Below are 19,865 nucleotides of genomic sequence, written 5' to 3'. Positions count from 1 at the left end.
TAAGGGGCCCATCTGGCCTCTTTCCCTCGATTAGTGTAAAAATAACACGTGGATAAGGTTGTATTATTAAGGCTCTGCTTACAGAACCCTTTGCTACATATCACTAATTTCCTTTTCTGATGGAATATGGGTAGCATGAGGTAATATAGCACTTGCTACTCATTTCTCGGACTGCTACTAAAGAGTCAGGCTTGGGCGTTGCATACATAACGCTGTTTATGGTGAGCAGCTACTCACCAGGTACAGGAAATGTACCATCTCTGGGATGGGTACATCCTAGTCTATTATATCAGGTGCTAATCCTCCAGTGACCAGTCAGGTCCCGACACATGGACAGAATTTAACATGCATGGAAGAAAACAAAGTACCTTCTGCATCTATTTGTGACCTCTATGAATTGCAAGTCCTTCATAGTTTACCAACAAGTTATAAAGAAATTGATAATAGGCAGACTCAAACTATACACCTGTAGATAGAAAACAAATATCCTTTGAAAAATATCTCTGAAAAAGATATGTAGCATTTTGATAGGGAGGGTTTTTTTCCCTCCCAGAAAAATAATTGAAAAGATATGAAAAGATACTTGAAACAAGTGTTTAATAAACATATAAATGTATTATAAATATACCGATATTATAAACTACAGTCTAACCCATTGTACATTATCTTGGGTACATTTTCTTGTTCATTAAAATATATATATATATATATATATATATATATATATATATATATATAGTCTACATCTATATATACTATATACTACATCAAGATTCATTTTATTTTGTCTACCATATAAATGCTTGAGAATGACACTTTATTAGTAGTTCCTCACCCCACTTTTTTTCAAAACAGAGCAATCAGTATATGAAAACTAGTTGCCTAGTTTCATCAGATGAAATGTCACTAAATAGATAACTCTTAAGCTCTGTTCAGTGATGTGTATGTTCAGATTTGCTCATTCATTCATTTCAGTTGATTGGTCAAACACAGAATGTAAAACTTGAATCTTATTACTTAACTTATTAGCAGGAAGTTTGGGGTGATCTGAAATACTGTCTGGCTTCTCCGGTAATGACCTGTAAGGTTTTGCTTTGATTTCTTCAGGAAAGTGAGGCTCGGAAAGAACAGGCTCAGAAAAGGCTTTTCTAAGATTTTCACTCCCATCTCTGTTTTGCCTTATGGAGTCTTCTTCTTGGAAAATTTTCTTTACCTTCTCCAGCATAGCATTAACACAGATTGTCTAATAATAAACAAAATGTTTTAAAGTTTCTTTTTAAGCTACTAAACTTACAGGTGGAAAGTCCACTAAAATATTTAACAAAGTCATTACTCTACATATTGTAATAAAGAAACACTCCCTTTCAGGGACCCCTGGCACATTATAAACATCACGAGATTGATTCCTTCTTTTAAATATATTATACCATAATCTGGAAAGAAAATTAAAACCCAGTATGATTCAATAAAGAATGCTTTCCATCTTTTCTGAATTCATTAGATATTTTATAGTTTTATACTCTGATTTAATTAAATGAAACATATCCTTTATTCTCTTGATTTAATTGAGTGAAACATTTTCTGAGAGATGGACTTTGTCTCCAAACATGTTGATATCTCAAAGTAGGTTTTAATTTCTGCTTTTCCCCCTGGACTTGGCTTACACCTATGTGTACAGTTGGAAGGGCATAAACATGTTGGTAAGATTTTAGTAAGCTAGTAGATCAATGATTTCTAAGCAAACATGCGTTTCACCTTCCCTGAAAAAAAATTCCATTCAGTACTTTAAGAAAGTGTCAAAAAACAAAACATATAGAGAAAAATAACTTCAAAAACTGAGAGCCACTAAGAACTGTATCCATTAAATGTATTCTATAAGTTTACTAACGATGAAGATGATGCCAAGTATTTAAGGCAAGCAACGAGAATAATAAAATCCAGGAAACATGAGAGACCCAGACTAACTTACTTTAGTGGAGATGCCTAAAGGTGACATGATTAATTGGCTACAAACACTTGGAAGGTTTTCTGAGAGTAACAAAGAAAGAACTGGGGGTTCGGCTTGAAGTGCCTCGATTTCCTCCTGACCTCCTGCCTCCTCCTTTTTGCCTGCCTCCCACTATGGAAGGGGGTACATCAGATGCTTTCTTGTACTTCCCTGCAGTTAGTGTGTGGCCACATGACGCTGTTCTGGACAAAGAAATAAAATATGAGGTCTGACAATTAAGTTTGCGAACTTGTTGCAATGATGTTGCTCACCTTTTTTGATATCAGAGGGATTACTCATTATGAATTTGTACCAACTGGACAAACAGTTAACCAAGTTTACTATTTGGAAGTGCTGAAAAGGCTGCATGTAAAAGTTAGATGACCTGAACTTTTCGCCAACAATTCATGGCTCCTGCATCACAACAATGCACCAGCTCACACAGCACTGTCTATGAGGGAGTTTTTAGCCAGTAAACAAATAACTGTATTGAAACACCCTCCCTACTCACCTGATCTGCCCCCCCAATGACTTCTTTCTTTACCCCAAAATAAAGGAAATATTGAAAGGGAGACATTTTGATGACATTCAGGACATCAAGGGTAATATGACAACAGCTCTGATGGCCATTCCAGAAAAAGAGTTCCAAAATCGCTTTGAAGGGTGGACTAGGTGCTGGCATTGGTGCATAGCTTCCCAAGGGGAGTACTTCGAAGGTGACCATAGTTATATTCAGCAATGAAGTATGTAGCACTTTTTCTAGGATGAGTTCACGAACTTAATTGTCCTGCCTTGTATGTCTGCTGGGGAAGAGGTCAGGAGGATTTTGGGAAAAGTTTTTTCTCCTATATAAAAAGACTCTCTTTCTTTTGCCTCTACCTATCCCCTCCTTCCTGCTGTGGACACTGATATAGACGTGATACCTGAGCGAACCTAAAGACCATAAAGAACAAACAGGGTAGCAGAAGAAAAAGAAAGGCCCTGGGTTCATGAAGACATAGCTCCACTGTACGAACCTGGGAACTGCTTAACTCCATACTTCTAATCAAGAGGGATATTTAAATGTCTTCATCCATTAAACCACTGGCAGGTACTCTTTGTTACTTGCATCTGAGTATACCCAAACCTAGAGCAATAAAACTTGAGGTCTGTCACTTCCAGCTGCAAACAGCTTCATCCATTTATTCCAAATATGATCATTTTCCATGTACCCCATGCTATGAGAAAAGGTTGGGAAACCCTATCCTATCTGATATATTTCTTCTTCTCTCACCTACAAAAGTGTATCTGTGCTCATTCTAACCACTTCTGCCTCGGAAAATGAAAGGTCTTGATCAAGGTCAGTGTCTGTCTTTGCTTTTAACCGATACCCTGTCATCTTCCCTATCAATTATTCCCTACCTTTCCAACTTCTCATTCTTGACTGGCTCTACCCCTGCAACCTGAAACATGCTCAAGTATCTTCCATCCTAAAATTCAAAATATCCCTGGGACCCCATTTCCCTCTTGAGTGCTACACACACTCTTCTTGATCAAACCAGAATCTACATTCATGGTTTCTATTTTATCATCTTATTTCTGTCTGCCTTATCCCATCACACCACTGAAAATAGTCCTCAAGATGGTTAAGTCCAACATCTTTACTATTGGATCTAATGGACACTTTTCAAATCTTCATTTTACTTGACTTTGTCTGCTTGTGTTTAATACTTAACCATTCACAACTTCCTGAGTCTCTATTTCCCTGACATTGTTTCTCCTGATTCCTAGTTTTCTGAGTATTGCCTCTTTGTCTCCTTCATGAATTTCTCCTTAGCTCACCTTAAATGTTGCTGTTCTTCACACTTCTGTGGATTTTCCACTCTTTTCACTTGGCATGGTTCCACACACAGGGTATTAACTTCCAACATATATGTTACTTGCCTTCAAAACCATGATTCCAGACCTGACCCCTCCAGGCCTTGGAGGCACATGTATCTATATGACCAATGATCAGGTCACAATAATTGTTTCTATTACATACTTAGAAAATTTATAGCATGACAAATCATGTTGAAAGATTTCAAGAGTTCAATATTGGTGTTGGTCTGGTTTGTTTTAGTCTCACCATTCCCATTTCATCCCACCCATTTTTTGCAGTGTATTTGCATCCTAACACAGTTGAACATCAATTTTGTATGAAATTTACATTTAAGATATTGAGACATCTCAAAAATTTAAAACACTTGCAAAATATTTAATTCAGGTTTTTTAAAAACTGAATATGTTTAAAAGTAAGTTCTTTTACTTTTTCAAAATGTCATGGATATTTTTGACACTTTGCATTTCCCTATAAATTTTAGAATGAGCTAGTCAGCTTACACACACACACACACACACACACACACACACACACCTGCTCAGATTTGAATTGGAACTGCACTGAATATAGATTATGGGGAAATTTTAATCTTTATTACTATGTGTTTCAATACGGTCAACAAATATTTACAAAAATGTGCAAGACCTCTAACAAAACACCATCAAAATTATTAAGAGAAATTAAAGAAGACCTAAATAGAGGGATATAACATGTTCACAGATTGGAAGAAGGGCTTATTCTACCAGTTATTAAGGCTCATTATAAAGCTCCTGTAAATGACAGTGTTAAATTGGTTCAAGAATAGACAACTAGATCAACTGTGTAGAATAGAGAGTCTGTAAACAGACCTACATATATAAGGACACCTGATTTATGACAAAGAAGTGTTCTAGGGCAATAGGAAAAGGGTTTTATTTTTCCCAATAAATTGAGTTGGTTCAAGTGGATACCCATGGAGGAAAAATTTGACCCTTACCTCATACCAATTCCAGATGGACTATAAATCTAAAAGTGAAAAGTAAAATAATAAAGCTCCTAGAATACATCAGAGGGAATAGTTTCATAACCTTGGGTATATGCAATTCCCTAATTAAGACATATAAAGCATTTAACATAAAGGAAAAGATTAATAAACTAAACTGCATTAAAGTTAAGAACTTCTGTTTTAAAAGACACTGCTAAAGGAGTGAAAAGGCAAGTCACAGAATAAAGAAATTTGCCCATATGTAACCAAAAGAGGGCTTCTTCCTAGAATATATTTTAAAAGTATAAATCAATAATAAAAAGATGAACAACCCCTATTAGAAAAGTAAGAAGGGACTTTAACAGATATTCACAAAAAAAGATATCCAAATGTCCAATTAATGTATAAAAAGGTACTCAATCTCATAAATAATCAAGGAAATGTAAATTGAAACCACAATGTGATAATACTACATACCCACAAGAATGGCTAAAATGGAAAAGATTGACAATATTAAGTGTCAGTGATGATACACAACTGGGAGTCTTATAATCTCCTGGGAAGAATTGTTGAAACCATTGTGGAAAACTATTTGTCAACATCTACTAGAGATGAACACATGCATAGTCTATGGGACACCAATTTCACCAAAACATATATATAAAAATATTCATAACACCTTATTCAAAATAGCCAAAACTATAAATAATCTAAATGTTCAATAGTAGAATGGATAGTGATATCAATAAAATACTACACAGCACTAAAAGTCAACAAACGACTCCTATGGGCATCAAACAAATGGATCTCAATGATAGTGTTGAGCATAAGAAGGTAAATGCAAAAGAATACACAGAATATAATTTCATTTATATGCAATTCAAACAAAACTGTCTGTAATTAGAAGTCAAAGCAGTGGTTGCCTTTCTAGAAGAGGTTAGTGATTGTTAGGGCAACAAAAAAGAGGCTTCTAGAATGATGATATTAGTTTGTTTCTTGACTTGCGAGGTATATAAGTTAATAGACTTTGTGATAATTCATCAAGTTTTGTACTTTTCTTTTTGTATATTATACTTTTTAAAAAATTTAAAAGTAAGTATAAATGGCAATGGATTAAAAGAAAGTAACCCCTTATAATTTATAAAATCTTTTATATTTTTGTCATGCTTTTTAATGAACACTTTTTGAATTACAGCACTTGTACCGTGTTTCCCCCAAAATAAGACCTAGCTGGACAATCAGCTCTAATGCATCTTTTGGAGCAAAAATAAATATAAGACCCAATCTTATTTTACTATAACATAAGACTGAGTCTTATATAGTATAATACAAAATAAGACCGGGTCTTATATTAATTTTTGTTCCAAAAGACGCATTAGAGCTGATTGTCCAGCTAGGTCTTATTTTCGGGGAAACACAGTAATTCAAACTATACTTTTAAAAAATATTTGTGTTCCTTAAAATCAGAGACCAAAATAATGGAATTCTGAATTTTAGCCAACCATGGCACAATAGCTAAAACAAAATGCCAACTAAATGAAAGCAAAACCAAAATGTTTTGACCAAACAATAATAAACTCTGTAAGAATAAAATAATTTAAGTTATTTAAGCAAATTCGTTTTTGGTGGATTGAAGTAAATTTTTAATGTAACATTATTTTTTGTAACATGAGACTAGTACCTTGGTTTATGACTAGACTGTACAGTATATCTTTAACATTACATAAAATAAGTATATTTATTTCTAGATCCTAATTTTTTTCTTTTAACTTACCAAATAAATGAGTGCTGCATATGAAGCATATATTATGCTAGTTAAAGCTGTCTTTGCTGGAAAGGAAATGATTTCAAACAAAGAACCCTTTCTGACCTGTAAAAAACAGAAGAGAGTTTTCTTATTAAAACAAAAGTTTTCAATGTTACAATGTTTAATTTTACGTTATTGAAAAACGAGAATTTAAATATTTCTTTCTAGAGAAAGTCATCTACTTTAGATCTGTCTGGGCGTTTTTCACGTACTGAAAATATATTAGTTTATTTTTCTCCTTTTACAAAAAGATATTCTCTCTTGCTAATCCAAACCTATGACAAATCTAGAAAAAACCCGGATTTCCAACTCTCAATTACTTTAACTTTTCATACATTTACCAAGTGCTCACTAGAGGGTGCTGCTGTGCATGTTAGAAAAACAGTCTTTTGTTCAAATTCATGTAATCATCCTTTACTAAATTATTCATTTCTTCAATTAAGCAAACAGCAATCAAAATACTAAGCATTTCCTGGAGATTAATGACCACTTGGAAATGCTGATCAGGCGACTGCTGAAGGCCAGCATTAACCTCAGAGGATCACTAAGCCTCAGGAAGTGCTCTGTGCTGAGATCCAGGACGCTTTTTTGAAACACAAAGGTTTACACCAATAATGAATTTGTCTCCCAGATGTTTCTAGCTCCTGGTAATAGAAGGTGTCCCTGCCTAAAACATAACAGCACAATATATTCAGTTTAAGGGAACTACACTCCTATAGGCCACCTCTGTTGCCTTGAGCAGGATAGGAAATAAGGACATTAGGAAAAACATTCCCTGCCCATTCAGCAGTGCAGTGGCAGTTAGCCATGCTTCTCTGAAGGAAGAGCCAAGACCTCAGTGGCCTCAGTAACTCCCAAAAAATACAGGCTGTAGCGAATAAAACCATGCAATTGCACAGCAAAAATGCACGCAAACTAGAAAGAACCGTAGGTATGTGTTCACTAAAATGTTATGTATAATATTGACAACTGAGTTAATGATAGAATGATTAGGTAAATTATGCTATATCCACTCAATGGAATGTTGCAGCCTTTTAAAAGGTGCTTCTAAAAAACGTGTGATAACAACAGTTTATTGAACAACATTTATATGGCACTGGGTGCCAGGTCCTGTTCTAAGTGCTTGTTATTGTAGTAAACTGTTTTTGCTTATTGCTGCCACTACTGAATGACAAACAAAATTGCCCATCACGATTTCCTTTCTTCTCTCTTAAGAGATTTATGGAATGCTGAAGCTGAGAATACTGTCTAGCCTAGTTAGTACCTAAGAGATGGCTGAGGAAGGGGGTGTTCCATTCTTATTCCCTATTTTTCAGGCTATACCAACTCCTAGATATAGGAATAGGTAAGGGCAGTTTGAGTCCCCTCTCTCCGTAAATCAGTTTGGAAAATTTCCCAGCATTCTTGACTTCTGGAAAGAGTTTCCAGGAAATGCAGCAGCTGTTGCTGTTTCCCTCTTGCTAGAAGAATTAAAATGAGACCGTGCCTTTGAATCCCACTACTAGGCTGCGAGGAGGTGTTGGCTGTAGTAGTAGGAGCAGACGCAGACATAAGGAAGGAAAGCAGATACACTCCAACAAATCATTTCCTACCAGAGGAAATGATTATGAGTTTGTGAATATATGAAGTAAGTGGGAGGTCCATATTCAATAATTGGTAGACCACACACAATAAAAATAGAAGTGGGGTCTGCATGCGTAAGAAATTACTCTGTTTCTGTTTCACTGCATCTTTTTCAGATTTTTGCTCTTCACCTAAAAAGTAATTAAAACTGATTAGTTTCTAAATAAGTTATGTATTTGATGTATGTTACACTTCTGAATGATGAATCTGCTGTATATTGCCTAAGGGTCACTTCTTCACCATGTTAATGCTTTTAATAAATACTTGCTATTCCTGTGACAAACCATCCCCGTTGAAAATACATTTCCTCCAAAATTCATGTGGCTGCTGGCAAGTAGCCTTTTTTCAATTTTAAGACTCACTTCCAATACGTGTTTTTCGTATTATAAACTACCTCATTTCAATTTTGGCTGGCTATGAGCAGGAATAGTGTAGGGTAAACACTGAGATAAACAGGAGAAATTTGGTAAATGGGAGGCTTTATTTATATTGTTTTGGCCTAGTTCAAAAATAGTATCTTAACCTTTTTGTTATATTATTATATTATTTGCATATTTAAGTTAAAAGTATCTTGGTATTCATATTATGCCCATATAGTTCTTTTTTTTTAATTTGGTGATATTAACACATAAGATATATGGATATTTCAACAGTAATTCAACATTTGAATCTCTAACTAAATTTCTCCCACATAATTCAGACTGCCTCATCTCATAAAAGAACTGTCTGTGTTCATCTTATTTTCACTTATGAGATAAATCACAAAAACAGCAAACTATAAGCAGTTTAGAAAATAAAGATCCACTTATAGATGACCTACAGGTTAGAGAACTACCAGACCCAACGTAGTTTTTGCTGTCCAAAACCACTTCAACACGGGACACCAGGGGAGTAATGGGGAGAATTAAGTCAGTGATTCACAAATAAGTGTTGCAGGAAGCACTGACTGATGTTAATAGATAGGTCCAGAAAGAAGAACATGTCTTTGCGTAGCAGCCCACAATCCTCACGGGCACAGGAGCGACTCCGAGCAACCCACAGTCACGGAAGTGATTGGACTTTGTTTATCCCGGTAGGAACAGCCCGTGGAACATTGTTCTTGAAGAAGCTCTTCATCAGGTGGTCCTGTAAAACCTCAAGTGTCCCAACCTCTTGGCCAAATTGGAGCATTACCTCTTCAAGATTCCAGTGGTCCTGCTTTCTAGGAATTGTCCTGTGTTCCCAGGTCTTAAATTATACCACCCAGAGAGCCTTCTGGCAGGCTCTACCAAGGACCTACAGGAGTCCCTGAGATTTGTGAGGTTTCTAGTTTGAACCCTCAACTTGAGTCTACCTGGGATTGTTGGGGTGAGGAGGAAACTTTACTTAGAAAAGCCTCTAACTTTCATCTGGAAAAAGGAAGCACAAGTCACTGGTACCCACCTACCTATGGCACAGGCGTTTTAGAGACAGGCTTTTCTTCCCTTTTGCCCCTGTCTTGCCCGTACCACTCCCCAGTGCGGGTACAAAGTAGAAACAGTCATGTCTAATGCCACTGTAAGAAAGATTCTATCACAGGAAGAACGCCGGGTCCTGTGGCCCTGCACTGACCTGCCAAAGTCAACAACCATGTCTGGGAGCTGTCGTGTCTGGCTGAAGTCAGCATTCAAGCCGATTATCTAGGTCACTGCAACTTAGAGCAACTGCAAGCTTCCCCCAGCCAGGCAGCTTACAAGGCTGAGCAGATGTGTCATTCTGTAAGTACTGGTGCTGGGAATGTGGGTAGCCACCAGGATAGTCTCGATGGAGTTTTCCATTCCTGAGGCCCCCTGTAGAACTAGCAGATCTGTCACTGTAATGTCATCTCTGCAGAACCTGGAAGGCTTTCAGGAGCCACCTGACTCAGCACCCATAGAGCTAAGGGCAAAGTAAGTCTGTTTTAACAAGATGGCCAGCTGCAAACTCCTAACCCCAACTCCCTGTGCGCATGTCACAGCCAGCTATCAAAATGTCTTCAGGGCACCTGTGTCATTGGGGTCTTTGGTAGTTCATATTAGCATAATATCTTTGACTATATTAAGGTACGTAGGACATGCTCTAGAACTGATCACCCAACCGCAAAGGTCTGGGCAGATTGTCAAGGGAGCTCCTGTGACAGTGTCCACTCTCTAATTAGCTCCAGGAGACCATTAACTGAGCTCCATCTCAGACCCCATCAAAGGGCTAAAACACTATGCTAGTCAGAGTCAGTCCTAATGAAAACACTCCTCTATTCTGTGTTCTTGAGGGAGGTCACCTGCCTGACTGGCGATCCCAGCTGCACCATATCCCATAGACTTGGGGTAGAACCATTCAAAGTGCCCAGGTAAATCATCCTCTTCTCAGCAATGAGACAGGACATGAACAGGATCTTTGACACATACCTACAGATTAGGTTAACTAGACCGCTTACTCACCTACATACAGCGATGTCCTCCATGCACCTACAAAGCATATCCTCTTGCACAGTAATTCCAGATTTCACTCCTTTTATTTCTGTACACCACAAAGTTCCACCTTGACATAGGCAGCCTGACAATCCTTGAAGGAATTCATGTTGGAATCCATCCACTCTGGCTAAGCTGAACTCTGCCTCTTTGGGGAGGCAGCCCAGCAGTGTACCAGGGCTGGTCCAGCTCCTCTGTGCTATGCCTCTTCCCTCTCAGCACACTCGGGACCGTGATAAGCTCCGTTCACAGACCAATCCTTGACCTCCACCACACCTCACACGTTATTCTGTTGTTTCTTTGACTCTCCAGGCCATTGTCTTCGCTATTCTTCCTTCTATTTCAGTCACCCCTGAGACTTTCAGATTGGAGATGTCTTGTTGTCTTCCTTGCTATACAACTTAGTTTCCTCTCAGTGGCAATTCTGATTCTCTGCCCTAGTTAATAAATACTACCCAAGTAAAGCTGCTTCCTCACTCCTTCCTGGCACTGTTCCCACTTGTCTCACCCCAGCTATGGAGAACTACTTACATTTCCTAACGCATGCTTTCTTTCACCTCAGCATCTTAATATATACACTGGTCTCTTCCTGGAATGACTCTCCTACTTCTTTACCTGGCTCATGTCTCCTCCTTCAAGGCGCAGATCAGGTATCACCTTCTAGGAAGCATACACTGACTACTCTTTGGAATTACACGCCCCTTGGTGACGCTTCCATAGTACACTGCACACTCTGCTCGTGCACTTGTTACACTTTACTAGCATTGCTTCCTTGCCTGTCCTCCCCATAGTTCGTAAGGCAAGGCGCGACCTCTGAATCCCTAGGACCTAAAGTACGTACCCGATGTGATTGTGCACATTGGGTTTTCAATAAATATTTGCTGACTGAATAAAAAAGTAGAACTATACTTTAGTTACTTCCAAAAAGAATATTCAACCATTTTATATTAAAATTTCTAAAAGATATTCAGAAGTAAAGCGGAAGGACATCTGGTGCCAGCAACATGGCGGACTAATCTAGTGGAGAACCCCTCACACAGAAAACCTACAAATTCTATATAAAATCATACTCCAAAAGGTTAATACAAAACTGAGTTGGGAGAAAGAGAGACGGGGGGGGGGGGGGGAGAGAGAGAGAGAGAGAGAGAGAGAGAAATTCCCCTGCGCCAGAACCACAGGAAACTAAAAGCCAGAGCCGTAAGCATGTTAAGTGGAATAACGGCTGGCAGCTTGAGTGTTGATAAAGAGATTGGAGATGAGACTTAGATGCACCTGAGGTGAGGATTAGGGCCTGTGGATAGTCTCAGTGAAAGTGGGACAGAATGACTGCACCCACCAGTCCCGGCAGGTAAGGCAGCTGGTCTCCACCAGCGACTGCTACCCTAGAGCACTAGCAAAATCCTCCAAAGAAAAAATAAAAAGAAAAGAACTCCAAAGGAAATGATCTACTATGAGTGAGACACGATATAGCTCACAATCATCAGAAAGATTAGCATCCCCCAAATAGCTCAAAGAATAATATTTTAAAAGGCGACAAATACGTATCTTTAACATAATTAAAGAAATTTTTTTAAAAGACATAATCTATAAAAGATACTTTGAAGAGAAAAAAGTAGAAATTAGGGTGTGGGGGGGACACCAAATAGAATTTCTGGAAATGATACAAATAGCGTTTGAAATATAAAACACTAAAGGAGCATATTAGATACAGCTGGAGAGAACGGGTTAACTGCAAGATAGCTCAGCGGAAAGTATTCAACATGCATCAAAAAGGGATAAAGAAAATGAAAATATGAGGAAAGTAAACACAAAGAATAAAATGAGAAGGTCCTAAGTATGTTTAATAGGCATTCCAGAAGAAGAGATTAGAGAAAATGAGAAAGAGGTAATATTTGAAGAAATAATGGCTTAAAATTTTCCAGAATTGAAGAAATTATCCTCAGATTTACCAATCACAGTGATTTCCAAGTGTACCCATTCTGAACAGCATTTTGACTACAGATAATAAAATCCCTCATGACCCCGCAATTCCTCTTTTAGGAGAATACCTTAAGAGTGTCTCATACATATGGATAAGGAGTCATTTAAAAGAATGGACCACAGAAGTACTGAAGCACTGTTTGTAATACAAAAAAATTGGAAACCGAATTGTCCATCTGTCCAGTAAGAGATAAACTGTGGATTATTTTTTCTTAAAATAGAATACCACGAAGAAGTTAAAATAATAAGTCATAGCTATATATATATATATATATATATATATATATATATAAAATGTTTGGTGAAAAAAGTTTCAGAAGGATAAGTACAGTATACCTTTTGTATAAATTGTAAATATACATAGAATGATAGATGCATACAAATGTACTGAAAATATAAATATGCATGTAAATGCTCACATCAGCTTTAGGATAATGATTACCTTTGGTAGAGAAAGAAAACGGGACAGGATTGGAGCATGGTTAACTATATTTCTTTTTATAAAGGAGATATCTGGAGGCAATATTGCAAAATATTCCTACCAGTGTAAATTTGGGTGAGACTTCTGATAAACTACCTTACATATATTTTGAAGAACTTTATTGATAAGAATTTTATAAAGTAAAACTATGTCCTAAGATAATTAGAACAAGAGCACAGGAGAAGAGATTTCATAGGTGTTGATCTTGAACTGATGTCAGAAGAGACAGTCACAGTAGCACGGACCTTAGACGAGTCATTTAATCCTTCAACCTGTTTCTCTCATCTCGGGTTCCTGGAATAGGTTATCACAACCAAGCTCTAAATTTACCTGTCAAACTCAGTGTTGGTCAAGGCAAAAAGGCAAACAGATTGTGTTTTTTGTTCTCATTATTGGATAAAAAGAAACACAAAAACTGGAAATAAATTTTTCTGCCACTGAATTTTCATGAGTATTGGAAGACAATTCTCCATGGATGTCTCTCATTCCTGTACAGATGGGGCGTTCTGAGCAAATGACACAGTTGAATAGCAAACAGCTTTAAGTATTTCCCTCTAGAGAGACATAGAGATGTACCTCCGAAAATAGATGTCACCGGGCACTAAAAAATAAAGCCCTATCCTTACCCTCCAGAGAGACATTTGATTCTCTCCACCCCTGCCCACCCCCCGGAGGCTCGGCTGACAAGCCAGCATCCCTATAAAAAGCTGAATCTCCCAATTTCAGGGTTCCTCTTCTGTCATGCAACTTACTAGGAACATGCACAAGTGACATCTGGCTGTCATCATACTGCCCTATGGGAACTGAGGTGTAGGAAAGATACTGACCGCTTTGGTTTGCCGCTTTGGTGTGAGTAAACAATCTGTGTGTCCGCCTGAAGGGTCTTGTGTCGTGTGTGCGCGCGTGCATGTGTGTGTGTGTGTGTGTGTGTGTGTGTGTATGTAAAGCTGTGGTTGGCTAACTTATTAGCTTGTAAATAGCGTAAAATCTCAGAACCTTCACAGTTCTGACTTAGCAAAGAGGAGCAAAACTGGAAGACTGTAAATAATATCATGAACAGTGTTAAACATGATTTCATATTAAATACAGAAATAGTCTTAAAGGATACTTCTTATGTCAATCCTCTGTAAAACCAATACAGGGAAAGAACCATCAAGGAAAAACATTAGATTCAGAAAGATATTTCGGTGGGAATTTAAGATAATATGGTTCAGCTATGGGTATTTTTTGATGATCTAAAGCAGGGGTGTCAAAACTTTTTTCAATGTTTTTCACCAAGGGCCATATGCAGTAAAATACACAAACAGCCGGGCCACTCACTCGAGGTAAAGTACGTATTGCCTCACCTGGTTTATTTAAGTAAACTAAATATATTTTTGGAATTTGCTGCGGGCCAATTAACACTGGATTGCGGACCGCAGTTGGCCTGCAGGCGGCAATTTGGACACCCCTGATCTGAAGATACAGGAATAAGGCTTTTTGTGCTGAGAGAATCCAGTGGTTAACAAACAAAAACCACTTTTTACTTTCTCAAACATCAGATATTATAAGAGTGCCTTTTATAAATGCTGTCTCAGGCAGTTCATTGTTGAAATAGCTGATGATTTCTGGAAATGTCAAAATCTTTGGTTAGAGAGAGATTCCTGTGTAATGAATATTTTGTTGATTTTAGCCATATTTCATCCATTTCCTCATCTTCTCAAAATAACCCAGATTTTTGTTAGGATTCATCTTTTCCCCATTCTCAGGTCGTGTGGTCTGGATGGGGCTCCAGCCTCTACTCTAGGGATAAAGCAGGTAATTGAGTACTAGGCCAATCAGTGTATCTCATTTCCCTGGTGTAGAGGTAAGCCATTCTCTAAGAGGGAATCTCAGGACCTGGCCAGGAATGCTGGGTCAAGGACTCTCTTTTCGGATGGATGAAGCCCTGGAAGAGCTGCAATCCATCTTGTGACCAGGAGAGAAAAGTCAGTCTGAGAATGGAGTCAACACGGAGAAAGCAGAGCCAGGAGATGGAGAGAAAGAGAGAAACAGGATCCTGAAGGCATCACTTGAGTACCTGTATCCAGTTCTGCCCGCAACCTTAACAATTCTGTATTGTTCAACTACATGAACAAATACATCTCCTTTATGGCTTAACTCAGTCTGAGCCAGGTTTTCTCTCCCTTCAACAAAATAGTTAAAACGGAGTCATTCTAGGGTTCAGATTCCAGACTTGAAAGATTCCTAATCTTTTGTAACATTTAGAATGTTTTGAATAATGTCCAGATTGAAAAAAACAGAGTTCTGTGACATAAAGTTTAGGAAAAAAATTGGTCCTGAAACCGTTTTCACAGCTGTTGTCCTTTAACAGAGGCTCAATGAAACGATGTAGAACATGTAATGTGAAATATACCTGGATGCTGATGGGTCTGTTACAGTGAGCTCATACTTACAAAGTAAGTTAAATATACTCAGTATGTTATGTCAATCAAGGATTATCTTGGAAAACATAGGTTATGGGGAAAAGGGAACAAAACAATCATTTTCGAGCTTCACTGTAGGATTTTAGGTTTGACATAACTGGTAATTTGTATGCTTATATTTAGGTTGAACCATTTGAAATTGACAGTTGCCTCCAGCTCAATCAAATAACAAGGTACAAAAGTCTACATGACTTCCTTTTTCAGATTTGTTTAAACCAACAAATATACTATAGTGGAGGCCCAACAATTCATTTCTCTTATTCAGCTATTCTTGTTTTACTCGTACATGTAGAACAACCAAATGTCCTACATTTTTCATTTTTTAAATTGTATAATTTCAAAACAGTTTCTACAAAAAGGGTCCACATCCTGTGTAAATGCTACACGGACTTACCTGCATGTTATAGAGGGGTTGCGTCGGTGCATTCACTTCCCTCAGCAGACGATGAGCTATGTCCCTTAACTCTAGAAGTCGACGAACAAGCTGAGGCTGGAGAAGTTTGGCCACGGATTTGGAGGATGTGGATATACTGTTTAACCCTTGAATCAATGTTCCTCGGTTGATCTTGGCTAAAGCGACAGCCATTCTGATTTTGGATGTTTTTTGCACGGGTTCTCTTTTCTGGAAAATAAGCCCTTGAAAAGTGACTGCTGTGTGATTCTCCAGTGCATTATTAAAATCTACTTCAGGCAGAGACTGGTACCACATAACTGTATACACTGCATGCTCCTATGTGTGAGTATGCTGTGTCCCATAATTATATCCCATCCTTTATACAACTTAAATTTTCATGTAAATATATATTTTTTCCTTAGAATAAACATCCAGAATTGAGTTACTACCTAAAGATACAAATTTTTCATTTTCCTCTTTGGGTTTATTTACTTTTTGCGTTGATTTTTTAAAGAACTATTTCAAAAATAATTCTTATCCAAATATTATTCAATAACTGAATTATTCAACCAATAATTCTCATTCTAAACTTACAAATACTTTCCCAGTTTACTTTATAATTTTTAAATGATAAAATATAGCATACATACATGATGCACTGTACAATTTAAAGAAAAATAAAACAAGTACCCTATATACTAATCAACAAGCTTAGGAAACTTTTACTTCTAAAAACTTCAAAACTTCTATGAGCACTGTGATAGAAAAAAAACTGTGGCATTACCCAAACACATACAGTGCAATTCTTCCTCTGCTCTACCAGAAAGTGAACCACAGGGAAATTACTTACAATGTGGTTAGACTGCATTCCAGGCAACAGACAAGTATAGTTTCCATTATTCATTTAAGTAATGTTATGAGCTTTTCTGGCTTTTTAGGAGAAGCAACTTTGAATATCTACTCATTATGCCAAAATATTAAAGTATAAAACATCTTCTAGATGGATTTTTTTGGTCTACAATAGATATCATATATGTGTCGAAGAGCTAACATGCTGTATATTTATTTAGAATGCCTCAACTTTTATCCTAAAGAAATAATTGTATTATTGTTATTTTTGTCACCAAAGTTCAGTACTTCTCTTAATGTTCAGTGTTTGGCACTGGAGATAAACAAAAGCTATTCTAGCCTGTCAATGAGGATGCATTTCTGCGGCATCTGGTGTCCTGCTGTGGTTTCATCTGTTAACTTTACTGGGCAAGTCCCATCAGCCCCCCTGGTTCTCACCGTCCTAGTCCACGCTAACAGTAGAGAATGCAATCTCGACTGTGAGCTGCTACACTGGCTGGAAGGCCAAGCTACTTGAGATCCGAGCAATCCTTACAAGCAGTTACACAGCAGGCAGAGCAAGCAAAACAACCCGAGGGGTAATCACTTAATACTATTCCTACCTTGGTGGTGAGCATACCAGGGAGCGAAACCACATTGTCTGCAGTACCCAAAGCTCCTGCACATACAAATGCAGTTTCTCTTGTGACCTTATGCTTTGCTACTGTCAGGGCCCAGGGCAGGCCACCCCAAAATATCCCACCATGGCACACTGACTATTTTGAATTAAAGTTACTTAAGAAATTGCCCGTGCAAGAACTCTGACCTCTCTCTTCATCCCCCGGAAAGCAGAAGCAAATCTCCTTCCTATGTGAAAGGTGCTCTCCCTGCACCTGCTGTCTAACGAGAGAGACGACCTTGTCACCAGTTAGGGAATTCAGGGCTGAGAAGTGTGTATCAACAAACCTTGTTCTTTTTCTACTAATTTACTACCCAAGCTAAAACTTTGCTTAGAATCCTCACCCAAGTCTAAGTTTTTAGCTTGTTAATTCTTCACAAATGTATTGTTTCTTTGTCTAAAAGGTATAAAAAGCTGCCTGCTTTGGCCATTTCTCTGAGTATCATTTATGATGATCTGTGTGCACCCATTCAATTGGTTTTTCTCCTGTTAATCTGGTCTGGTGCCAATTTTATTAGCCCAGCGGTAAGAGCTCAGGAGTAGAGGAAGAAGTTTCCCTCCCCCCACACTGTGCTGACACTTCCTCCCAGCTCCTCCTCCACGTGGAGCAGCTAGAATAAGTTTGCTTTCACTTCTGATCCCAATTTACTATGCTTTCATTATAATTATAATGCTTTCATTATCATTTATAATCACAAGGTGAAGGCCGTGTTTCCAGGGCAAACAGGAATGAGATATGTGCTGCTCCACCTTTCCTGAAACCTTCTGTACGAAGCCATTCAGTGTTTTAGGGACTCTTCATGTGTGCAGTTGCAAAACATTAACTTTGTGCAGTTTCCCTCTCCTTATTTTGTAAGTTTCTTTACAAAATCTTGGTGATCTGTACACGTTGGCCTGGAGTCACTGATTTTACACGTGTATTTCTAGTTGCCAATCTTGATTAATTCTCCCAAAACACTATATTAGATTGACCCATTCGAGTTTCCCCTCTTTTACAAAATTGTCTTTCTAAATTTTTATCTCTGCAGAAAAATAAGTTTATTTGTAATTGATAATCTGTTCATCAAAACTCTCCTGTGGGGTTCACATAATTTGTGTTGAGCAAAACTTGGCACTGATTATAACAACGTTTTTTAAAAATTCAAGAGTGCCTGATAATAATGCTTTGGTATCTTTTGTGTTATCTTTCTCATTTTAGTCTCATCATGAATTCATGGCTTTTTCCAACAGACTTAATCTGTTCCTAATTATTATCATCTTTGTTTCCTTTAATGCTCAAATGGTTACAATTTGACGACTATCCATTCCTTCATGGTTTTTTAAATGCTTTCCTTTTCTGATACTTTCCTAGATACCTCTGAAAGAATTATTACTTCTGGCAATAAAATATTTCTGACCACCTTTATTTTCTCTGCCACAAAACATGAAATGAAATTGTTCCCAAGAAGACCATTATTTCTTTTAAGAAGAATAGTATTAGGAACCAAATGTGGGCACCGGGGTGTGTGTTCGGTGGTTCTACATGTTTCTGGGACTGAAAGTGACAACAGAGGACAGGCTACTTACATTCTTTTAGATGCAGACTCAGACATTCTTCTTTAAAAAAAAAAAAAAAAAAAAGGCCCCAGTTTATGATGAATGAGTCCAAGCAGTTACCTTTTAATTAGCTCCAGCAGAAAAATATTTTTAAATATCTCCCCCTTTTTTGAGCTGACAGCTTTTCTTTTTTGTTTATTATCTATGCTATATATTTTCTTATTAAACCATGTATGTAAAATTAAATGAAAGAAATGTTCATTTCTTTCCCCTCAATTTTTTTTTTTTTTTTTTTTTTACTCCTGGCCTACCCATCCTCAAATTGGTTGCAAAATGTTAGGTGATTCTTTTTGTCATCATCATCATCTGGGCACATCAACATATATCAGAAAAGGAATTCCAACTCCCAACCATCACTATTACCAGAGACACACAAAGGTACTTAAAGACTATTTACCAAAAGAAACTTAGCATCAGTTAATCAGATTGGTTCAAGAATTCTGCTCAAATCAAACAGATTTCTCTATTTGAGCCCCATTCTTTAAATATATATCCTGCTTTCCCTTTCTATTTTCTTTTTTCTAGAGCGATGCCCATTTCTCTATCCTCAGCAGTTTTAATGCTGAACTCCAATTTCTACTACATCAGCTTTTTACTATCCTATTATCTTTAAAACCAGCCTGTCAGCAAATCTTATTCAATTCTTTCTCTGAATATTCCCAAAATACGACCACTGCTCACTGTGCCAGTACCAACACCCAGTCCATTATATATACCACCGTCATCTCTCCTCCT

At 37.5% G+C, this 19,865-nt stretch overlaps 1 protein-coding gene across 11 annotated transcripts in view; it reads right to left on the bottom strand.

The window, feature by feature from the left end:
- Positions 1–725: 725 nt before the first annotated feature.
- The window catches only part of SPATA9 (spermatogenesis associated 9), a 58,351-nt gene continuing 39,211 nt past the window's right edge, over positions 726–19,865 (bottom strand). For all 11 annotated transcript variants that reach the window (XM_019727892.2, XM_019727893.2, XM_074328689.1 and 8 more), the window contains 3 exons: positions 16,028–16,255; positions 6,587–6,682; positions 726–1,243 (listed from right to left, as the gene is read on the bottom strand). In XM_019727892.2, coding sequence (XP_019583451.1) covers positions 959–1,243; positions 6,587–6,682; positions 16,028–16,255 — 609 coding nt within the window. In that variant the 3' untranslated portion in view covers positions 726–958. The remainder of the gene's footprint in view (positions 1,244–6,586; positions 6,683–16,027; positions 16,256–19,865) is intronic.

This window comes from Rhinolophus sinicus, linkage group LG03, assembly GCF_036562045.2.
Source record: "Rhinolophus sinicus isolate RSC01 linkage group LG03, ASM3656204v1, whole genome shotgun sequence".
In the NCBI taxonomy this organism is placed as follows: Eukaryota; Metazoa; Chordata; class Mammalia; order Chiroptera; family Rhinolophidae; genus Rhinolophus; species Rhinolophus sinicus.
This window is presented reverse-complemented; position numbering and strand designations above follow the sequence as displayed.